Source organism: Bombina bombina, chromosome 6, assembly GCF_027579735.1.
Source record: "Bombina bombina isolate aBomBom1 chromosome 6, aBomBom1.pri, whole genome shotgun sequence".
Classification (NCBI taxonomy): Eukaryota; Metazoa; Chordata; class Amphibia; order Anura; family Bombinatoridae; genus Bombina; species Bombina bombina.
Genome location: NC_069504.1, coordinates 345,691,324 through 345,716,367, shown reverse-complemented (window position 1 = coordinate 345,716,367; position 25,044 = coordinate 345,691,324). Strand labels below are relative to the sequence as shown.

Sequence of the window (25,044 nt, the reverse complement as noted above, 5' to 3'; positions counted from 1 at the left end):
AATTAGAAAGTTGCTTAAAGTGAAGGTCAATTTTCATGTGAAAGAGCCCGGTTTTAAAAAACGATTAAAAACAGGGGCACTTTCATTCATGAAAATTGACATTGCACCGTATTTTAAAAATACCTTTTTCTTCTGAAATGCCGGATCGCCTGCATCTTCCTGGTTTTCTTACCCAGCAATGATGAAACCGTCTTCCTCCAATCTCGATGTTGCCTCAGGCAATGATTCCCCCCGGGGGGGGGGGGGGGGGAATCTGTGATTGGAGGATGCCGGAATCGTCATTGCTGACATATGAAGAGGCTTGTGACGGGCTGGTGAAGCACTGGATCGGCTTCAAGAAGAAAAGGTAAGCATATTAAGAAAACGGCTGAAATGTCACTTTAAAATTGCTGCTCTATCTGAATCATGAAAGAAAACAATGTCAGTATTCCTTTAACACTGCAGTAAAATGTTACTTTAATTGTTTAAATATTGAAAACTAAATAAGTCATTTAAAAAAAATACCTCCACATATTATTTTCAGGGTAACATTTGAGTTAAATACATAATTCTATCTAATGTATGTTTAGTGTCTAATGTACCTTTGCTCATTATGACTTTTTCCTTATATTAAAGGGACACTGAACCCAACATTTTTCTTTTGTGATTCAGATAGAGCATGCAATTTTAAGCAACTTTCTAATGTACTCCTATTATCAATGTTTCTTCGTTCTCTTGCTATTTTTATATGAAAAATAAGACATCTAAGCTTTTTTCTTGGTTCAGAACTCTGGACAGCAGTTTTTGATTGGTGGATGAATTTATCCACCAATCAGCAAGGACAACCTAGGTTGTTCACCAAAAATCGGCCGGCATCTAAACGTACATTCTTGCTTTTCAAATAAAGATACCAAGAGAATAAAGAACATTTGATAATAGGAGTAAATTAGAAAGTAGCTTAGAATTTCATGCTCTATCTGAATCACAAAAGAAAAAAATTGGGTTCAGTGTCCCTTTAATGATATACTATTATTGTTGATTTTCCATTTACAATATGCAGAACTTTCCTTTCAATGAAAGCACATTCTAGTACAAAAGTAGTGAAAGTGTGTTTCCTAATTTGCCATAATATTCAAATATGTACTTATTTTAAATTTAAAGGAACATTAAAGAAACTCCCTCTATTTTACTGAGTGAGCTTTCATTTGTTATGGTTTAAATGAGCAGAAACTGCTATATCATATACAAAATTATACATAAAGGAGCAATTTCACATACATTTTAAACTCTGCTGTTATAACAAGTCATTGTAAACACATAGGGCCAGATTATGAGTGGAACGCAATATTGCGCCTACGCAAGCACGATATTTGAGCTACACTCAGTAATACCAACACATGTAAATAAGTGCTGGTATTACAGGTGCGGCGCAATGTAAAGGAGACCTCACGTTTGCATTGCTGAAAGCCAAGTGCTTACAAGAGCTTGCTTCCCTAGGCTCCAATGGGAGCCTTGTTTTCATGCCAGCAGCCACAGCAAACCACCTAGTGCAGTGCAGGGGCAAATCGTGCAGCAATAAATACATATATATCTATATGCTTATAAACATATATATATTTATGTGTTTATATGTATATATACACATATTAACAAATAAATATATATGTATATAAGCATATACATGTATATTTATATAGAAAATACAGTCCCCCATTGACCTCCATGTAAAGGCACTTTAGGTGGCGTTTTTTTCACCCCACATCCCCTCACTTTAACACCTTATATCTGCTCTTTTTTTTTTTTTTTTATAAAAACAATGCTCATATTTATCTTATTGTATTGTACTGTACTGTTTATTTTGGGGGCAATTGTGGCAACTTTAACCAGCCACTTGTAATGGCTGGTTATTTAACGTGTGCCTGTAAACAGGCAAATTTGCCCCTTTTCGGACACACGTTAAGTTAGTGCTCCAATCGTAATCTGGCCCATAATGGGGAACCAATTTTACAGTACACTGTGCCTTTAAGCAAATGGTATTTTATTCTTTAAAGGGACACTAAACCCCAAAAAATTCTTTCATGATTCAAGTAGAGATGACAATTTTAAACAACATTCCAATGTACTTCTATTATCTAATTTGCTTCATTGTTTAGATATCCATTGTTGAAGAAATATCAATGCACATGGGTAAGCCAATCACACAAGGCATCTATGTGCAGCAACCAATCAGCAGCAATGGAGTCTATCTAGATATGCTTTTCAGCAAAGTATATCAAGATAATGAAGCAAATTAGATAATAGAAGTAAATTACAAAGTTGTTTAAAATTGCATGCTCTTTCTAAATCATGAAAGAAAAAAATTGGGTTTCATGTCCCTTTAAATTAAGAAATATATTAAGTGGGCTAAAAAATATATCAAATACTTGGGAGTTAACATAACAAACACACTAGAGGGACTCTATAAGGCAAACTATACTGAGATCTTTAAGACCGTAAGAAGAGATTTGGGTAGATGGAGGAGGGGGTGTTTCTCCTGGTATGGCAGATTATCGATTATAAAGATGAATATTCTACCGAGAATATTATCTCTTCAGAGCATTACCAATCAAAGTACCGCAAAGAGAGCTAGCAGATCTCCAGATGGACCTAATTAGGTTCCTACGAGGACCCAAAACAGCTAGAATAGCCTCCCAACTATTAAAACAACACAAACAGCTAGGTGGAGTGGGGGTGCCCAATTTGTTAGACTACTATCAGGCAGCTAGGTTGTCACAAATTACGCTGATAAGCAAAAACTGTCGAGAAATAACTTGGACTAGACTAGAGGCAGACTTAGCTGGGGTGAATGATCCAGCCACGATTGTTTGGAACACCTCAAACACTACAAACAAAACCCTATACAAACTCAAGGTGACAGAGGAGTCCAAACTTATGTGGAAATACCTCACATCTTCTGTAGGCCTCATACCCAAGGGTACTAAGATAATACCACTGGGTGCTATACTTCCTGCAGAATTTCAAACACTAATATTTAAGTGGGAAAATAAGGGCCTCTACAGAGTTGCAGACTTTTTAGATAAAGGTAAAATGCTCACATACACCCAACTGAAAGATAAACTTCAGCCGGACACCTTACATTGGTTCCTATATCTTCAGATATCCACCACAATATACAAATACAGACAAAACAAACCATTAAACCCATACACTACAACAGAACGCATTATTGCAACCCCAGGTAGAAATAAAAAACTAATATCACAACTGTACTTGGCAATACAAGATGCAAAAAAAGGCTCCAAATTGCCGCTTCATGAGAATTGGGAAAGAGACTTAGGTGAAACATATGATGATGACAGATGGACACAAATACTTTCTAGGGTTAGCAAGGGGCTGATATGCACAGACCTTATCGAAAATTCTATTAAAACATCTTACAGGTGGTATCTTACACCCATAAGAACTGCACATTATACATTGCAGAAAAGTAGACTCTGTTACAGAGGCTGTGCAGAAATTGGAAATTATATGCATGTGGTGGGAATGTGGGGAGATTAAACAAATTTGGAACAAACTATCTAAATTGATAAGTACCCTATTAGATAAATCTGACGCTAACGGGGGCGCAGGCCCTCTTGCATGTTTCAGATGAATCCTTAAACTTAGCTACCAATATATTCATAAATATACTTTGTACAACCAAGAGGATATGTATAGCCAAACACTGGAGAACAGGTTCACCAACATGGTCAGAAGTGATTAACAGGTTAGTTAGATAATATATATGCTATGTCAGAATCTGCCTCTTGGTTGCAGGATAAAACAACACATTTCCAAAAGATTTGGGTCCACTGGATCATGAACAGAGATAGAAGAGAGATAAGGGAAATTTAAGTATTTCAAGAGTTATAATGCAATAGGGGATCTCTCCTAAACTTATTGCCACTAAGTCTTTTATGGGGAACTTATATACATCTTAGATACAATTTGATGGTTCTCTCTCTGCTCGACGGGAAATGTTATACAGTTATGAGTTTATGGTTTTACAGTTTCAAAAGTTTATGTTTAATGTTTATAATTATTAAAATAAAAGGAAAACACATTAGAAAAGGGAGGGGAAGGAAGACTATAGATAATTTCGTTCCTACTTCAGGAAAATAAACAGGACCTCATATTTCCTACGCCTGAAGGCAACTTCAGTAGGTGGGAGCTTTTCCTAGGACTCTATGGACTTTCAGAGATTTCAGTAATGATGGAGATACATTGGGAAAGCCGGATGGATATACTAATTGCTGAGAGAAGTTGTTTCATCCTCCAACTCTTTTTCATGTTGTTTGAGACAGATATATGGAATTATAAAACTTTATCGAACATGATAATAGGTCCTGAGACTGTAACAATGAGTATAAATATGTTTATCTGAACTAGGGGCATGATGTATTAGATATGTCTCTTGTCTTCCTTTCTGACAATAAAGATTATTTCAACTAAATTAAGAAATATTGTCATATGTTGTATTTTTTGTGAGGCATTTGAGTAATATAATTAAAGTTTTAATGTGTGTGCAAGTCCAACAGAATTAATTTAAGCCCCATTTGTCTCGCCTGCTTGCTCGCCTCACTTTTGTTCCTCAGTCACACTTGGGAAACTACAAGGGCACACGCAAAAATCATGACACCTATTTGTTTGTTAATTTTTTAAAAGTATTTTGCTTAACATGTTCGTCTTCTTTACGCTTGTAATGCTCATATCATGGCAAGTGATGACAAGTGTCCATTATGGTTACAATGGGAATAAATATATGAATTTTTTTTCTTCAGTTACATTTTATAGGGAAGTGTCCCACAAATGCCAGTCATTCCACCTGCTGGTTTACCATCAGAAAGATATAGTGCAAAGTTTGAAGACTCATCTAAAAGTAAAAAACAGCCTTGCTTATCAACCCTTGCTTGAGTAAGTAGATAAACACTGTATTTGGAGGTTGTACTTGTTGTGTAAGCATCAGTGCAGTCATAAACATCTCATACATCGTATTGAATATTACATCAAATGTGCACAATACACACACATTCTTGTGAACTCTGTCAGTCTCTCTCATGCACACGCACATACAGTTATCACACATACACACGTGTACAGTGATCACGCACATACACACGAGCACAGTGATCACGCACATACACACGAGCACAGTGATCACGCACATACACACGAGCACAGTGATCACGCACATACACACGTGTACAGTGATCACGCACATACACACGTGTACAGTGATCACGCACATACACACGAGCACAGTGATCACGCACATACACACGAGCACAGTGATCACGCACATACACACGAGCACAGTGATCACGCACATACACACGAGCACAGTGATCACGCACATACACACGAGCACAGTGATCACGCACATACACACGAGCACAGTTATCACACACATATCCACACGTGCACAGTCATCAAAAATTTTGATTATAATTGGCAGAAATAATATATAGCGCTGCAGAAGCTTGCAGCGCTATACAAATAAATGATAATAGACTATTTTGTCAATAGGAATGATTATAGTTACTTATCGTTCTGTTTTACTTTGTATAAAACATTAAATTGTGAAATATTATTTTAAAAAAGGGCTAGATAATGTTTTCAAGATATGTACAAAGCCGTTGCTGGTTCCTGCCAATTTTTGATTAGGCTGTATTGATCCTATGTAACTTTTCTTACAGTCTTGTGGTACAGCTGGCAAGGGACCTTCAGACTGACTTCTACCCCCATTTCAAAGACTTTTTCTTGGCTATTTCATCGCTGCTGGATACCAAAGACACAGAGCTATTAGAATGGGCCTTCACTTCTCTTTCTTACCTATACAAGTACCTCTGGAGAATGATGGTAAAAGACATGCCAGCAATATACAGGTATGTAATGCACACTGCTTTAGCAAAGAGACCAGTTAGCTACACAAAACAGGGAGAATTGGAGCACATCCAATTACAAATATAAAACAAAAAATGCTGCAATACTCACCTGTTCTTTTATTTTAAACTTGGGATCTTTGTCAAGTAGCTCCTGTTTTAATCTGTCTGCTCATCTTCCACAAGACATTGTCATTCAAACAGCATGCGAGTTAGAAGCAGGGAAAGGGGTGGGCAACAGCCTTCCCCTAGGCTGGACTTCTTGCTGCAAAATAGAGTTATAGCCTTGGGGGTGGCTTGTTATGCTTGAAGGGGACCCTATTACAGGGTAACATTTTCATTAAAAGGAAGACAAAATATAAATATAAAGTAATATCCACAAGAATGTTTTCCTGGCAATTTAAGCTACCCAAAGCACAAATTATTTGCGTAATTTAACATAAATTCATTTAAAGGGACACTAAACCCACGTTTTTTTCTTTCATGATTCAGATAGAGCATGCAGTTTTAAGCAACTTTCTAATTTACTCCTATTATCATTTTATTTCTTCGTTCTCTTGCTATCTTTATTTAAAAAGCAGGAATGTGATGCATAGGAGCCGGCCCATTTTTGTTTGAGAACCTGGGTTATGCTTGCTTATTGGTGGGTAAATGTAAGCCTCCAATAAGCAAGCGCTATACATGGTGCTGAACCTAAAATGGGCTGGCTGCTAAGATTTACATTCCTAGCAAGAGAACGAAGAAAAATTGATAATAGGAGTAAATTAGAGAGTTGCATAAAATGTCATGCTCTATCTGAATCATGAAAGAAAAAAAATTGGGTTCAGTGTCCCTTTAATGATTATGAAATAAATGAGTGTTAGCTAATGTTAGCTTAATATTGACATACATTTTAGCCGGGTGATCAGTAGACTTAACCAGTTAGTGTGCCCATTAAATAGGTCCTAGGGAACACTAGGGAAGGGCCAGCAGAATTAAAGCAGTTATTAAGGTAAATGGTGGTCATACCAAGTATTGCACATTTTTGTTTTTTGGTATGTGCTAACAAACATACTTTTTACTCTTGTATTTATTTTTCTTTGGGAAATACATGCATAATAAAAACATTGAAAAAACAGTTTTTCTGTCTCAGAGCAGTCCATGGACGTAACCCTTGAAAAGCTTCTTGAAAATGTTTTTTTACCTTGTGAAAACAAAGGAACTCTATCAAGTGTGACGTAAAAACTACTAATCAAACTATCCTCGCTACTTTTCAGCTAGACAAGGAAGACATTGTTATCCAGTCACGATAATATCAAATAGGCCATACTCCCTTCTAAGTGTTTTTTTAATATATTCATAGTATATATCAGCAATTAAGCACTGCAATGCAGGAGATCGTCGTACAAATAAACATTTAAAATTAATTTTGCTACTAATATTTTAATTACTTTACAATCCGGGACATAACCCATGAAAAGCTTTTTTTTTTTTTTTTTTTTGCTGGCTCTATTAGGGACAAATATAAACACGTTTTCTGTGTGCAATGTTGCAGGGTCAGTTTTCTAAAATTCTACAGGATGCTCTCAGGGGCAATAAATTTCAGAAGTGGGGAAAATAAATACAGTGCATTACAAAAATCACTATGTATAATTAATTAAACATTAATGGGAAATAACATTTCGGAGTGTATTTTCCCGTAAGTGATTAGTTAGTTTGAACATATATTCATTCGTATACCTGCATATTTCTCTCCTTGCAGCTCTTCGTTTTACACAATATTTATATAGATTCTGCTGTAATATTTATTAAACCATTTATCAATAGATTTTGCATTTTAATAACTTTATATTGTGATTGTTTTGCTTATAATTCTGCATCAGAAAAGCAAAACACTTCATTAGTTTTTTTCTCTCTGAAATAAATGAGCTCTAGGATGTCAAGACTGCATCTTTAATTGTGAATTATAGTAAGTTATGTTTATATAAAGTATTTTTTAAGTTCAAAAAAGCTTATTTCTTTTCTCTTTCTTTTTTTTTTTCATGTCAGCCTGTACAGCACCTTACTGGCTCATCACAAAGCACACATCAGAAATTTTGCAGCAGAGAGTTTTGCATTTTTATTGAGGAAGGTAAGCAATTGGTTTTACATATATCAAATACAAAATTGGGTTCGTATCCACTTCAATGCCATGGTCCTTTAATACCTCCAGCCCCCACAAAAAAAGGACCAGTGCTATGAAGTATTTGTCATTGATTAAATTTTTTTTACTTTTAAAACGTAGTCTTCAAAGAGTTCTATTTGCCTTATATAAAGAGGGTAAAAATAAGAAATTAACTAAATGAATGTGCTATGTTTAAATATCTTTTAGGCTTTAGGGATTTAAATGCAAACATTTCTATATATGGTATTCAGGTCTGAAAGAATTTAGTTTATTCTTGCAATTGAAATTATAATGGAAAGTTAAAGGGACATTAAACTCCTGACTGCTAAAAATGCTTAAAACTGACTTCTGCTAAGTAATAATAACACACTGAGCACAGTTTTCTATGCTGCAAGTTCAGGTTACCCATATATTTTAAGAAAAGTGTTTTCTATTAGAGTGCTGACCAAGAACTTGATGTGGCTATGTATGCTGCCATATTGTAATAGCAGAGCAGTCATGTGACACACATAACATATTTCCCTATGATGTATGCTTAGAGGAAGCTGCAGCACTCGCTCACTGATATGCAAGAGCTTGTGCTGCAGTTTATATTGAGAATTTGTTACTTAAAGGGCCACTAAACCCAAAATCTTTCTTTCATGATTCAGATAGAGAATAGAAATTTAAACTACATTACAATTTACTTCCATTATTTATTTTGCTTCATTTTTTAGATATCCTTAGTTGAAGAAAAAGCAATGCACATGGTGAGCCAATCACAAAAGGCTTCTATGTGCAGCAACCAATCAGCAGCTAGTGAGCATATCTAGATATGCTTTTCATCAAAGAATATCAAGAGAATAAAACAAATTAGATAATATAAGTAAATTAGAAAGATGTTTAAAATTGCATTCTCTTTCTAAATCATAAAAGAAAAAATGTGGGTGGCATGTCCCTTTAAACACTATTTTATTTACATAATTTCTAAGTAAAAAAACTTTGTTCTTCACACTTTAACTTTTTTAACTTTCCTAAACTGTGTCAGTGGCTCTCAGACCTACACAGCAGGGTTATAAATCTAAACAAGCAGTTCCGGGGAGAGGGAGGGGAGAGACAGCCTCCATGGAAGTGAAAACAGTTTGAATAACTTGCTGCATATACTTATTCCTGGAGATTTATTCAATAAAATATTTGTTTATATTTTCAAACATCTACATTACATATATACTGTTAGTACGTAAAGCATCATCCATTAAAAGTTTTTTACTTACTGTGTAGATGTATGAAATAAAAACAAATATTTTATTGAATAAATCTCCAGGCACAAGTATATGCCACATGTGTTATTCAGACTGCTTTCACTTCCACGGAGCCTCTCTCCCCCTCCCCAGAGCTACTTGTTTAGATTTATAACCCTGCTGTGTGCTGTGCACTGACACAGTTTAGGAAAGTTAAAAAGTGTGTTAAAGTGTGAAGAATAAATGTTTTTTTTTTACTTAGAAATTACTTAAATAAAATATTGTGTTTAAGTAACAAATTCTCAACATAAACTGCAGAACAAGCTCTTGCATATTAGTGAGTGCTGTAGCTTCCTCTTAGCATACATTACAGGGTGACTCTGCTTCTAGCTTCACGTGACTGCTGTGCACCAGTGTAACATACGTTACAATATGGCACCACACATAGGAGAATCAAGCACCTTGTTAAAGTGAAGGTTCATTTTGATGAATTAGTGCCCGGTTTTTAATAAACCTATTGAAAACAAGGGTACTTTAATTCATCAAAACTGACATTTTACTGTTTTCTTCAAAAACTTACCTTTTAATCCTCTCAGCCACTCCAGCACTTCCTCCGCCCGTCGCAAGCCGTCTTCGCGGGTCCAAAATGACGAATGCGGCTTCCTCCAATCACAGCATTGCATCAGGCCAAGATTCCCCTGGGGGAAGCTGTGATTGGAGGAAGCCTGATTCATCATTTCTGACGTCTGCAGAGGCTTCCGACAGCCGGAGGAATCGCTGGAGCGGCATTCAGGATTAAAAGGTAAGTTTTTGAAAAAAACAGTGAAATGTCAATTTTAATGAATTAAAGTGCCCTTGTTTTTAATCAGTTTATTAAAAACCAGGCACTAATTCATCAAAATGGACCTTCACTTTAACAGCCTACTTCAAAACAATATTGTTCAATACTATGGGGTTAGATGAACAAATGAAATAGACAGCAGTGATTACCTGATTTTTCTTAATAAAAAAAAAGTTTATTTTAAGGATTTTTATCAGGAGTTAAGTGTCCCTTTAAAGGGACAGTATACACCAATTGTTATATAACTGCATTTATTATGCACTACTATAAAGAATAATATGCACAGATACTAATATACAAATCCAGTATAAAACCTTTTTAAAAACTTAGTTAGAAGCTCCCAGTTTAGCTCTGTTGAGGAGGTTAGGCTGGGACACTCAGTGAAAGGGGATGGTTAAACAGGAACAGGTAGACACTCCCTCCTCCCCTGCATATGAAAAGATAAATTACATAACAAGGAGTCTGTACACATCAGTATATATCTAAATATTTGGGGCTTGGTTAGGAGTCTGAAAATCAGCACAATGTTATTTAAAAATAAGCAAAACTATACACTCTCAGATGGTCTATAAATGGATCATCTACAAAACATTTGTGCAAAGAAAAATCTAGTGTACAATGTCCCTTTAAGTGGCGAACTATTGGACTTTGTGTATAAGATAATTAAACCAAGTCTTCCTGTAGCTCAGACATTGAAAACATATTAACCCTTTAACTGCTGAGCCATTTCCACCATCTACTGAGCTGTTTTGCAGTTGTTATATGCTGCTCACAGTTAGACCCTAAACCCATACATATTATATATCTCTTTTTCCAGAGACCCAGCAGAATCAAATTATAGCAATCTGTTATGTATATATCATCACGTGCAAGAAACCTGGATTAAAACATTCAGAAAAAAAGCTTTTTTAAATAAAAATATTACTAAACAATAGTTTATTCCCTCCCGCAAACTCTGTAGTAAAAATAAATAAGGACCTTTCGGTTTAGTAACTTGTGATCTGCACATAATGACTCGCATGAGCCTCTATGCAAATAATTGGACATTTATTTATGCCAGTCGATCACTATTAACACAGTGAAAGGCTGGCTACTAAAACTTATATAATGGCTTTATTTTTAAGAGGGGCTTAGAGAATTTAAAATAAGGGGTCTTGGGTGGGGTCTCTAGGCCTTTTTGATGGCCTGTTTATAAGGGGATATACATTACTGTGCAGAAGTGGGACCGCTACACTATGTGCCATCTATAGTGAAAAGGAAGGAGGGAGAGGGATTTATAAGTATTGGGAAGGGGATCTGGGAGGGGGGTATTGAGGGGGGGGGGGCAGTTACACTACAGAAAATTGGGTTTTTATAATTATTTTTTATATATAAAAAAGGGCAATTTTTTAAGTAAACTGGGTATTGGCAGATAGCTGCCAGTGCCTAAGATGGTGACCAATAGGTTGAGGGGGGAGGCTTAGAGAGCTGTTTGGGGGGGGGGGGTAATGGGGGATCCTACACTTCAGAAAAAAAAAACACCTTTTATTTTTATACTGGCAGACTTTCTGCTAGTACTTAAGATGGCGGTGACAATTGTGAGGTGGAGGAGGGAATGGAGCTGTTTGAGAGGGGGGTGGGATGTGGCAGGTGGGAGGCTGATCTCTACACTAAATCTAAAATTAACCCTACAAGCTACCTAATTAACCCCTTTACTGCTGGGCATAATACACCTTCACTGCTGGGCATAATACAAGTGTGGTGTGCAGCAGCATTTAGTGACCTTCTAATTACCAAAAAGTAATGCCAAAGCCATATATGTATGCTATTTCTAAACAAAGAGGATCCTAGAGAAGCATTTACAACCATTTGTGCCATAATTGCACACGCTGTTTGCAAATAATTTCAATGTGAAAACCTAAAGTTTGTGAAAAAGTGAACAATTTTTTTATTTGATCGCATTTGGCGGTTAAATGGTGGCATAAAATTTACCAAAATGGGCCTAGATCAATACTTTAGGTTGCCTACTAAAAAAAATATGTATATGTGAAGAGTTATTCAGGGATTCCTGATAGATATCAGTGTTACAATGTAACTATCGCTAATTTTGAGGGGGGAAAAAATGGTTTGGAAATAGCAAAGTGCTACTTTTACTTATTGCCCTATAACTTGCAAAAAAAACAAAGAACATGTAAACATTGGGTATTTCTAAACTCAGGACAAAATTTAGAAACTATTTAGGATGGGTGTTTTTTGGTGGTTGTAGATGTGTAACAGATTTTGGGGGTCAAAGTTAGAAAAGTGTGGTTTTTTTCATATTTGATATTTTTTTATAGTAAATGATAAGAAATAATGGTATCTTTAGAAAGTCCATTTAATGGCGAGAAAAACGGTTTATAATATGTGTGGGTATAGTAAATGAGTAAGAGGGAAAATTACAGATAAACACAAACACTGCAAAAATGTAAAAATAGCCCTGGTCCTTAACGGTAAGAACATTTAAAAATGGTCTGGTCACTAAGGGGTTAAATTGCCTTCAGCAGCCTCACCTTGTTAGCAGAGTTTAGCTATTCCTCACCCAGTTGTATTCCTCCTACACAGCAATTTCTGTTTCAGTTAATGATTGTGCTTCAGCGTACATATTCAATTGATGATCATTAGTACCTGTTTGGTATCATTGTTTCATCATGCACCTGACTATATATCTGCAAACTCCCTAACTGTGCACAAGTGTACCTATTACCTAGAAGAATCAATGCTGTTTTGAAGACAAAGGGTGGTGACATTGAATATTAATTTGATTTGAATTTTAATTCTGTTTGTTTAATTTTTGTTAATTGATTAAAAAAACAAACAAAAAAACTATTAACATTTCTATTTTCTGTGAACTCCTGCACTTGTTCAGTAGGATCTGGTAATTAAGAAAGTGTGCATATAAAAGACTGCACAATTTAATAATAGAAGTACATTGTTGTTGTTTTTGACATTTTGTAGAATTGTGTCTCAGCGCTACTGCTCATTAAAGATTATCTTGTCTTCTCAATACATTATTCAGTATGCTTAGGTATGTCTTAGGACAAATGGGCTCATGGGACACTGTTAAACTTGAGTACAGAAAGTACCGTTTTGATTCTTGGCTCATTTCCTTTAGTATGTAAAGCTATGCATAAACTATTGCATGATTCTAACACTGTTTCTTTGGTTTTAAGGTGCCAGATCTAAATGGGCTCTTCAATGTTATGTTTTTGGATCTTAAAAAACATCCCCAGAAAGCTGAAGGTTTGGGACAACTGTTGTTTGAAATGTGCAAGGGGGTACAAAATATGTTCCACTCTTCTGCCCCGAAGGTAATTAATGCTATACCCCTATCTCTGTACCTAGCGCTACAGAAGTTTGCAGCTCTATACAAATACATGATAATATTTATAATCAATAATAATATCTATTAGCCTTGGTATTGTCGATAAAGTGCTATAAATACTTTACATTTGTAATTGTTAACTAAATAATATTTTGTGATTTTATACACATTTGGTGTAAATTTAAATTCTGTATATATATATATATATATATATATATATATATATATATATATATATATATATATTTATTATATTATATGCATTTTTTTTCTTTCTGGCAGGCTATAAAACTAATATTACAGAAGTTGGGACCTATCACTGAGATTCAAGAAATTCTGCCTTGGAGTCTTGTTGGAGAAACGCTTAAACACTTTGTGCAGTCTTCATCTACCTATATTTATAAAGAACATTTTGAACCGTTGTTTAAAAATATTCAGGTGCTTTTAAAAATTACTTAATTTCCATTATGTTTAATGCATATAGTTTGTACAAACCTTTATTGCCATATACTACTAATCAAGGTAGAACTTCTTTTATGCAGACCTGATGTATTTATAATATGTATTTAAAGAGGCATGAAAATTACATATTTTCTGGTAGAGATTTAAAAAAAATATGTAAATTTTGTAAAATCTTGTAATTTTCAGACTTTTTTTTCTATCAGATATTTCACTGTTCCATTGTTTCACTAGGTAGTCAACATAATGCAGCATTTATATTTATAGAGTGAGACTGGCCATAGATGATGACTGCAAGTGATGCAGTGTAATATTTAAATCTGCTCCTGCAAACAGGAAAAAAAATGGTTGTCTCCAAAAATGCTGAGTTTGCAATCCCTTTTTTTTAAAAAAAAAAAGAAAGGAAAAGATGAGGTGCAGTCACTATGACTTATAAGACATCTATGGTGGGCTTAGAATCAAAGCTTGCCAAAAAGTGACAGTCAGTTCACTTTAGACACTAAGGGGTATAACACATTAAAAGCTAGATACAAAAGTACATAAAGTGCATGTATTTTACATTGCAATAAATTACTTTGTTACCAAATGGTTAATCACAATAAATCACTAAGTTACTCAGTAGTTAACCATAAAAACAAACAAACTGCAAGATAGGTAAAATAATCTGCAGTGAATTGCTTTATGACTTATTGAGTAGTTATAGAAAACCAAGCTGCAGGTGGTTGGTAATGGTGAAGAATATTATGCCATCCGCCATAGGCACATTTGCGTATAGGAAATATACAGTGAGAGCTTTTTCAGTGAGTAAAAAATTAAAGTGATGGTAAATCCTAGCGTTTGTGAAAAGCTAGGATTTACCATTGGAACAAATAAAGGGGTCTTTTTTCATGAAGTATAAAATACTTTATACTGAAAGCTCCTTTATTTGTTTGAAGCGTTCGCTGCACTGAGCTGCTCAGGCAGCCCACGGCAGAACGCTATTTTCCTGTGAGGTGATGTTTGCACCTCTTAGCAAATAGCCGTGCGGGCCAGCTGGCGACAAGCCGGATAGCCTGCATGGCTATTGGCTAAGAGGTGGAAACGTCACCTCTCAGCAAAATAGTTTTCTGCCATGGGCTGTCTGAAGAGCTCAGTGGGTCTAACACTTCAAACAAATAAAATAACTTTCTGCATGAAGTATTTTATGCTTCATGACAGAAAGTCCCCTTTTTTGTTTCAATGTTAAATCCAAGAGTTTCACAAACGCTAGAATTTACCATCACTTTAAGTGTAGATATGGATTTAAATGTATCATTACCTAAAGATATGTAAGATTCCACAAGAGCTCTGTTGTGCAATCATGCTCCCTGCTCTCGGGTGAAAATAGGGGCTGTTAATCATCCTGGTCTGTTTAGTAAGAGGTGATTTTAAATCCCCCACCTTTGAGTTGGGATGTGAGAAGCCAGCTGAAACTGCAAGGACTCTGAAGCTGAAAATGTAGCATCATAAATTAACTCCAAAGTAGTACTAATGGCTGTGAGACAACTTATTTGTTTTTATTATTTTAATGTAACTAAAGGAATCCCTGCTAGAACTTTCATCCCAAATGGTTCCAAGTCAAAGTGTTGAATGTTCAGAACAAATAGAGAGACTATTGGAAGCATATTCCATACTCGTGGATCATGGGCGGGGCTCAAAGATCCCACAGCCAGAACAGACATGTCAGGTAAGTTTTGTCCATTATTAACTTCATCTACTTTTTCTTCTGATCGTGCCTCTTTATGGAAATGTGTTTAATCTCTAGACTATGACAGAAATGCTGAAAGTACCCGATCTTTCATTATCATGTGGTCGCCGTCTTCTGAATATCATGGCAGCTTTACTTCTCAGTGATAACATTTCCTTGTCAGAATCCGAGATAAAAAGAGCTGTAAATAAGGTATTTTTTTTTTTATTTGTAGCTATAATAATATAATAGATTCTTTTTTTTCCTTCCTCCTTTTGCCGTCTACCTTTTTGTTTTTCTCCCCTTCTCTCTTGTCACTTTAGAGTTTACTCATCATATATTTCTGCAATAATACCACACTCAAAATGCTGTTTTGAGAGCCAGCTGCACTCAAATGCGTTTTGTACAACAAACTGTATTTGTATATGATATATGTATATAAATAAAAAATTCTGTCTCCTAAATAATTATGCAGAATCCTGGATTTTGCTTTAAGAAATAGCACATCATTATAAAAAGTACTGTTTAGTTATAAAAAAAGACCCGTCTGTGAATCATTACAGTGATCAATAAATCTTTCTATAGATTTACTATCTATAGATTCATATATCGTATGGTTAACAAAATGCCTGCTGCTTTGAAGAATTAATTTATATAATGTAACTGAAGAAAAAAAAAGGTACACTTTTGATGTGGGCAGTTTATACATTTTAAAATTTCCCTAATTTTAATTTTAAATTTAACAATATGATGTTAGTGATTAATAATTTTTTTCCTTCAGGTCTTTGAAAGTGTATTGGCGAGATGTCTAATTTTGGAGTTCTCAGAAAAAATGTTCCAAATGAGGCAGTTTGAGCAGGTGAGCATCACTTTTTTTCTTTTTATTTTTGATCTCTTGCTTGGTCTGAACATTTCAAAATGGCCACAGCAGCTTAGCAATTAAGAACATTCAGTGAATGCCCAAGAGATGCATTCTCACTTCTTAAATGAATCTTATTTCACAGAGCACAACGATAGAGGCCAATAAATATATTGAACATTTGGGAACTTTGAATATGCCATTAGTCTAAATTATAGATGATTGGGAAATATCATCAGTGGCATTAGGGAACGCTGTGTCTTAGGAAAATGATTACATGTATATTAGTGATCTTCGGATAATGGCTCATCAGTAACAATAGTGAATATGAGGTGTGAAAAAACGTGTTATTACTTGTATTATATGTGTTTGGCATTGTCAAAGGGGTGCTATGTTGTTCTTTATACAGTCTGCAAGAGGAAAATAAAACAAGCATATGCTCAGATACATGTCTAAAAAGTAGCATTTCCTGCTCAGAATCTAAGTTCTACTATGTGACCACAATAAAGCAGAGGAAGTAATTGGACCATGCAAATCTGCACATACAACATTCTCACTATTTTTAATTACATGTTATCCTATAATACATATATCACAATTTGACATTTTTGAGAAAGCATAGGGAAGAGTTAATGAATTAAAACAAATCCTGTATAGCCAGTCTGTTTTGCTGTTTTAGGGATCATCAGTATGACACTCTTTGTTCTGACTCAAGCCATACATTTAGGAAAAAAAGTCTATATATGGAGCTTATTCTCCATGCTGGTTTAAAACAGGTCAGAAACCTATTTCTAACTCAATCTCAAAAGATTCCACATAACTAAGAACCATAGAAAAATTGAACCAAGCATTTAAGAAGCTTTCTTTAATAAATAGCTGAAACGATTAAATAAACTCCATCTTGATGGCTGAACTGTAGAAGTAAGACCTGCCCATCCTCACCTTCTTTGATACTTCCAAGAAAACATAATTAAAATCACAGTATCCATGCAACTAGCATGATAACTCTAAGATGGCTGTATATGTTAGTGATTCTAACTGTGATGCACAGTATATTTAGGTCTATGCACATACTAAAGTTGTAGTATATTTCTTAGGAAATGGAATAATATATGGGATCTTCCAAAACTGTGGCAATAAATGTCTAGAATATTAGTAACCTTTTAAAAATGTTCTATGCTTTGTTGGGTGTTTTGAATGGTTAAATAAATATATAAATTTTCATTGTTTGTACAGATGGACAGAAGTTTGCACGTCTAAGGTTTATGAGATGGTAGAGAAAGTTGAAGGCAGTGTTAACTTATCTCAGAAAATGTCCCCCAGATTTACATCCTTTTGCTATTTTTATAATAAGCTTTTAGAGCTATATTATATTCCTTTCACCAGGGCTGACAAACCCAGGTGCCAGGGAGCTACTGGCACCTTAAAATTAGGCCTTAGCGCTCTGGTATAAAGTGCCCCTAGCTTCCCCCTGCTGGCTCCCACCAGTTTGATGTGGCTGGATATTTTTTTGACCATTCAGCAGTAAAATACAAATCCATCCTTGGCCAAAAGTTGTTTGCTCCTATATTTTAAACATATATGTCAAGCCCTGCCTTCACAGTACTTGTGAAATATAATGCCATGGTTTGGCCTAAATACCTGCTAAATGCTGTTTATTTTAAACTCTAGAGTTTCTGACATTAAATGGTCATTAGTCATTTTTTCACTGCATATAAAATAGGGCAAATCAAAATGTATTGCAGTTTGTATTTTTATTTAAATAGATGTGCCGAAGGACTATACCAAAAGTACATAAATACAGTTTGTCAGTATTAATATTAATCTTTTGATAATTAAACATTCATTCTTTGCTTAATCTTATTATAGCATTTTCTTCCAAACCTCTTGAAGTATATTCTTCCATTTTTTACAAAAGAAGATGCTCTTGCCAAGAGTGAGGTGATGGTCATGTTGGCAAAACTTGTGTTGGCAAAAGCTGAACCACCCACTGTTGCTTCAATGGCCTTTGAAAAATATCCTCTCTTTGTTTCGCAACAAACAACGTAAGAGTCTCTGTATTATTAATATTGTGTCACCTTTCTGCATTGCCCCAGGCACATGTGATCTTTCTTAATGCTACCATTATTATATGCTTTTCTATTTCCAAGCAATGACATGTTATTTAAAGGGACATTAAAAACTTTGAGATGGTAATATAAAATGATAAATCGTATATATAAAAAAACTCTGCAATATACGTTCATTATTTATTTTGTCCCCTTTTCCTGTAATTTCACTCTGAATTTGTGAGCTTTTCAGTTTTTGTTAGAAATAGAAATGTATAACACTTATATTCCACACAGCCATAGGCTGAACACTCTAGTGACCTATTTATAACTGTCCCTAATTGGCCACAGCCGAGAAAGTAACCTAAGTTAAAACATTGCAGCTCCCATTGTTTTATACACACTAAAACTTTACACTTATTTTGTTAATATTTAAACAGCTAATGAAACTTTAAAAAATACATCTACATATTGTTATCTGACTAATCCTTTCTTTGATTGCATTATTCTATCAAGCATTTTGTTAGGGCCAGATTACAAGTTGAACGGAAAATATCGCAAAATCAATATATTTGTGCTAAACTTTAGTAATACCAGCACACGCAAATGTGCGCTGGTATTACAAGTGAGGGGCAATGCGATAGAGACTTCACATTCGCATTGCGCAGGAGCATTGTGCTCACGAAAGCATGCTTCCATAGGCTCCAAAGGGAACCTCCACTCATGCCTTCAGACACGACATGAGAACTAGCGCAGCAAAGGGGGTAAGTCCGCAGCGATGGGCAGCTATTAAAAATATATATATGCTTATATACATATATATTTATGTGTTAATATATGTATATACACATGTTAACACATACATATATTTGTATATAAGCATATACATACAGTATATATTTACAGGGAACACACAGTTCCCATTGACCGCAATGTACTTTTTACAGCCGCCAACTTTAGCCCCCAAAAACTGCCTAGTGCAGTTATTTTTTTTTTAAAAAAGGCACTACAGTTTTTTTTTGGTGGGTGTGTGGGGGGGCAGTTGGGGCACATTTTAAAAAAAATTTACCTGATTTTTTTTTCATTTGCGGTAGCAATAACCAGCCACTTGTAATGGCTGGTTATTTATCGAGCACCCGTTAATGGGCGAATTTGCCAGCTTACATTAGTGTTTAATGTCCCTTTTTAAAGTGATGGTAAACTCTCCCCTTTATAAAAAACATCCGGAATGTTAATGATATTTTAGATGGAGTTTAATTTCCCCCACCCTCCATCGCACATTTCAAAAGTAAATTTTTCTGTGAGCTAATGGTTGAATTGTTGTCCAATTAGCACACTCCCCATATGGCACTTTTGTTGTAGCTAGAGCTCTGATTGGGAACAGGCTCACAGAAAAATTGACTTTTGAAGTGTGGCGGCTGGAGTGCGAAGTATTTGAATTTCCTGTAAGAAAAAAGAAGGTTTAAGGAGCACTTCAAATTTAAAACTTTGCTTTTATTTAATCAAATAAGAGATACTACAAAAATAGGAAAAGAGCTAAAAGAACAGGTGTTGCCCTGTAGATGTCAGCTACCCAGGTGACGCATTTCGGCTGTTACGCCGTAATCATAGCTGTGTATAACCAGATACACCTTATTTTAATTTAAAGGACACTCTTCATTCCAATAGGCTAAAATATGACATCACACACCCTACACCTGAAGACTGTTGGTTAATGGTTATCCTCAGTAACCAAACCGGTATACAAACGTTTAGCTTCTAATCAATGAGTGTTTAGTTTATGCATTTTATACAAATTACACATTCTAGAGTCCTGCTATATGTTTTAATCTCTTCAGTTTAAAGTTAATAACAATTTAAATTTAAACACAATAATCTATGATAATCCTTTTCCATTGCGTGTATATTTATATGAAAGCACAAGCCAAAAAACTTTATTTTATCTACATAAGAATGGCTTATAAAATTGTTTGCTCCCAAAGAAATACACATGCAATTTCATATCTTTATGGCAAAATTTCATACTTTATTGCAACCACAATATCAGACGGTGTCAGTTCTTGATTTCATGTGCACAATTCATATGAAATACTGAGATTATTAAAAATGAATTAAAAACTTCAATAAATAAATTAATCAATAGATTTGGTAAGAGGGTAAAATGTGATGGGTAAACGGGACACGGTTTGTGGGGGAGGGGGGAGTTGTGGGGAGGGTGAGGGGAGGAGAGAGAGAGAGAGAGAGAGTAAAGAAAAGGAAGGGGGGGACGGGACAGAAAAGGTAAGGTAAGTGAAAAGGTGAGAGGGGGTGGATTTAGGGGATATATCTGTTTATGGTTCAGGAAAGAGATTAATCAATACCAAAATTTAATTAAATCAAACTCCGAGTTTACACCATTTGATACTCGGGTCTGGAGCGTGTGAATCCAAAATACTTCTCCTTTGGCAAGCAATCTTTCCTTGTCTCTTCCCCTCTGTCTACTATCTATTCTTTCTATTATGGTCCATTTTAGACTGTCTATGCTTCTGTCATGAAAATCTTTAAAGTGATTCACAAGAGGGGTTGTCAGCACACCATTAGTGATGTTGAGTAAGTGTTCCCTTATGCGGGATCTCACGTCCTACATATTGTAACTCACAGAGTTCACAGGTCAACAGATACATTGCAAAGGTTGTCCTACAATTAAGACACCTATCTTGCTCAAATTGTTTCTTGGTTACCATTCTTTGGAAACCATTGCCAGTTGCCACAAATTCACAAGCCTTACATTTAGTACAACCACATTTAAATGTGCCCTTATGGACACGCCAGGAACTGCCACTGCTATTTATTTCTCTGATGTTCTTAAAGAGGCATGAAACCCAAATTTTTTCTTTCATTATTTAGAAAGAAGATGCAATTTTAAACAACTTTCTAATTTACTTCTATTATCTAATTTGCTTCATTCACTTTATACCCTTTGCTGAAAAGCATATCTAGATAGGCTCAGTAGCTGCTGGTTGGTGGCTGCACATAGATGCCTCGTGTGATTGGCTTACCCATATGCATTGCTATTTCTTCAACAAAGGATATCTAAAGAATGAAGCAAATTAGATAATAGAAGTGAATTGGAATGTTGTTTAAAATTGTATTCTCTATCTGAATCATGAAAGAAATATTTTGGGTTTAGTGTTCCTTTAAGCTCTGTAAGGAACCACCAGATTTGATATAGTGACCCCCTTTCTATACGAGTATCTGCAACCTCTTTGTACAGTATCAACTAAACCATTGTCAGCTTAGAGGAGGGGAAAATGCTTTCTCAAAATATTACACACATCCTGATACTGATTGCTGAACTGTGTGACAAACGTCACTCCTTGGAAAGCCTGTTCTAATTTACGGGGTTGTTTGCCTAGTAAAGTTTGTCTATCTCTCTCCTCTACTTCCTTCCTAGCTCTTGAAACTATTCCTGGTTTATAACATATGGGCTCCATGTACTAAGCGGCGTGTGGACAGCTTCTCAGCTCGCAAAGCTGTCCGCCTTCCTTCGCTACACACGGGCAGCGGATCTGTTGATCTGCTTGCCCGTATGTATCATTACACACTCATTGGAGTGTGTAATTCCCGCCCCTTCATTCGGGTGACTGAAGGGGCTGTCAATCATCAAGAGCGAGCGAGCTCTCTGTGATTTTCCCTCGCCACCTCAGAGGTGGCGTGGGGTGTAAGAAGCAGCGGTCTAATGACCGCTGCTTCTTACATTGCGGGAAGCAGGCTTGCATATGCGAACCTGCCCCACAAGGGCTCCGGGGCAGCTTTCGCTGCTTCGTACATGGAGCCCCTATATCTATATTAAAAAGTAAGTTCTAGCGCATCTTTATTACAACTGACTAATTAAACTCCATCTAAAATATCACTAACATTCCGGATCTGTTTTTATAAAAAGGAGATTTTACGCTCACATTAAGGCCGCAGGAGGCTTATGCAAGGAAAGTTATTATACGCTTAAAATAGGTTTAAAATGTAACAATCTTATTCGTTTACTGCATAGGCATATATAAGCTGTAAAAATTAGTGGTCGCTAGCCCTGGTATTTTTAAAAGAATACTTAAAGTAATTTTAATTTACTTCATCCCCTTTGCGGGGATTAAACACACAATATGATAGGGTCACTAAAGAAAAAAAAAATCACCACGTGATTTGAGAATTTATACAGTCAATTTTGCTTCAAAATTCTTTAATAAGAACTACAGAATGGGTAGTGTGTTTTTAATAATTATGTTTATAGTTTAATTCCAGTTAATCAGGTGTTCTGTTGTGTTTGCAGTGTGTAAGTAATTGCTAGCTATGTTTATGTCCTTGTATTTGCTTATAGAGAGAAATCAAACGGATCACACTCAGCAGTGCTGGACTATGTATTATCTTTGATTCAGTCGTCCGCAAGTCAAGAAATTGAAGATCTGTCAAACCTCTGGGCTGCACTGATTGTTCTGCCTCATTTACGGTAATTATGCTTTTTCATTTGGGAATTAAGTTGTTGATTTCCTAGAAGCAGTATCCAATTTAGGAACCAGTGACCAAGGCTTTGTGCTGTTTTGATAAGGAAATGGAGAAGAAAGCTTGTTAATTACATGTATTCATTTTTCTTCATTTCTTTTATATGAGAGTATTGCACAATTACCGTAAATATTATTAGTTAAAAGGGATGTTTATGTGCTTAATAAATATTGTTTGTCAAGATCGTGGATGCTTTTCCATGTAAGCTGTTTAAGTATTGGGAAATGTCATTTAAAACTGAGCAGTCGATATTTCAGCTTCATTTGTGCAACATCTTGCATATCCAGCTTGTTTCAGTTAAATAAAAAGCTTTTACTTAACATTAATTACATAATATACAACTGTTGTTTATTCACATGAAAGAAAAATAACTTTTATTTATAATGTACCTTTAAATGCTTCCTATACAGCATGAGATTTTGTCGGCCATCAGAACATTGCTTGCGTAGACTGTCTTGTTATACCAACTATCCATTAAATGAATTTGCAGAGGGAGCAGATCTCTGTATTTTATCACTCTATACGCACACATACTTCCTAATCTTGTCTCTGTCTGTATACTCAAAGCCTTCTACTTATAGAAATTGATAATCTAGTACCCATATTTCCTCCTGCAGTGTTATTTGTTCTACTGGTTCTTGTTTACATAGCTTTTCTGCAGTATTGACATTTTCAATATGGCTGGCAGATCCAAGAGCAAAACTGTTTAAAATGACAAAATATGGGTAAAGGAGCGAATTGTAAAAATATAATACACCACAGCAGGTAATATGGATCATGGAGGACATATTGGGTTAGATTTACAAGTGGCGCACTAATGCTGGCGCAGGACATAATAAACAGTATAGCTTGCAACTTAATATTACAAGCCATTGTAAATAAAACTTACCAGAAAAGGTATAGGGCGGCTTACATCGCTCTAGCGCACTCACTACGTTCCGTAGATAGCGCAACAACAATAAATAGCACTGATAAATTACGGGTTGTGCTCGAGTGAAAGCCCAAATAGTGCTAGAAGAATTAGCCTAACCTGAAGTCTAAGAATTAGAAAAAAAAAACACATAACACAAGTAGAAAATGTTAAAATAACGTATTCCAATATTATTAATATTTTAAAAGGGTTAAAAATGGATATGGTTATTGCAAGGTGTTTGACTGGGAAGGGCTCCAATGTGTATGTATGTATATTCAGGGCTTGAAGATCCCAGTTACCTGGTTTGCCCGTGGTACCTGGTGACTAGATTTTGAGGTTAGATTGTCCCCATTACCTTCCCCTATACTACCGCCATGATGCCTGTTATTTTTTTTGCGTATAGATGATCACGGGCAGGCATGCAGTAAAAACTTTGTTTCACAGAGTCCCTTACATTGGCCCCTCACTCCAATAAATAACTGCATAGGGCCCATTATCTGCACGCAACTGCATATGAGGAACGTCATATCTGGAAGCTGCCCGCCACAGCCTACAGCAGAGTTAACCACATGACAGACTTCTTAGTAGTAGAAGCTAGAGCTTTCAGAGATGGCATTTTTTTTCTCATATGTCCCGGTGACTCAGGCTGTGTGGTAGCCCTGCTCCTGCTGAATGTTTGATCACTGTGAGAAGAATGATAGCAGCACTGCAGGGGTTTGTAGCTGGCTCTGCGGAATGCCAAAGTTGTTTTACCGGTCTGTTACAATATGTTCCAGCAACCCCTCCCTCCACTACCCCTAGTATCTGTTTATTACCACAACAGGTTATGGTCAGGTAGTCCGTTGAGGAGAACAAGAGGTGGCACTCTGAAAACTGAGCAATTTGTTAAAGCACTCCACGCTTTTTTAGCACCATTCTCTGCAGCTCAGTCCCTTTCCCCTAAGTGACTACAGACTCCTCACTGCAAAGACACAGACCCTTCACTACTTATGAACTTCCAAGAAATTATCATATGAGTGTTCTACTTAATAATCTAAATACATTTTTATATATATATATATATATATATATATATATATATAT

The 25,044-nt window shown here is 35.6% G+C and overlaps 1 protein-coding gene across 1 annotated transcript in view; it reads left to right on the top strand.

Moving 5' to 3' along the window:
* Positions 1 to 25,044, top strand: part of UTP20 (UTP20 small subunit processome component) — a 350,150-nt gene that overhangs the window by 10,311 nt on the left and 314,795 nt on the right. Inside the window, exons 4-13 of the mRNA XM_053716993.1 lie at positions 4,800 to 4,932; positions 5,715 to 5,903; positions 7,929 to 8,010; positions 13,293 to 13,430; positions 13,727 to 13,882; positions 15,462 to 15,608; positions 15,687 to 15,821; positions 16,390 to 16,467; positions 18,337 to 18,512; positions 22,867 to 22,995. Of these exons, the coding sequence (XP_053572968.1) occupies positions 4,800 to 4,932; positions 5,715 to 5,903; positions 7,929 to 8,010; positions 13,293 to 13,430; positions 13,727 to 13,882; positions 15,462 to 15,608; positions 15,687 to 15,821; positions 16,390 to 16,467; positions 18,337 to 18,512; positions 22,867 to 22,995 (1,363 nt within the window). The remainder of the gene's footprint in view (positions 1 to 4,799; positions 4,933 to 5,714; positions 5,904 to 7,928; positions 8,011 to 13,292; positions 13,431 to 13,726; positions 13,883 to 15,461; positions 15,609 to 15,686; positions 15,822 to 16,389; positions 16,468 to 18,336; positions 18,513 to 22,866; positions 22,996 to 25,044) is intronic.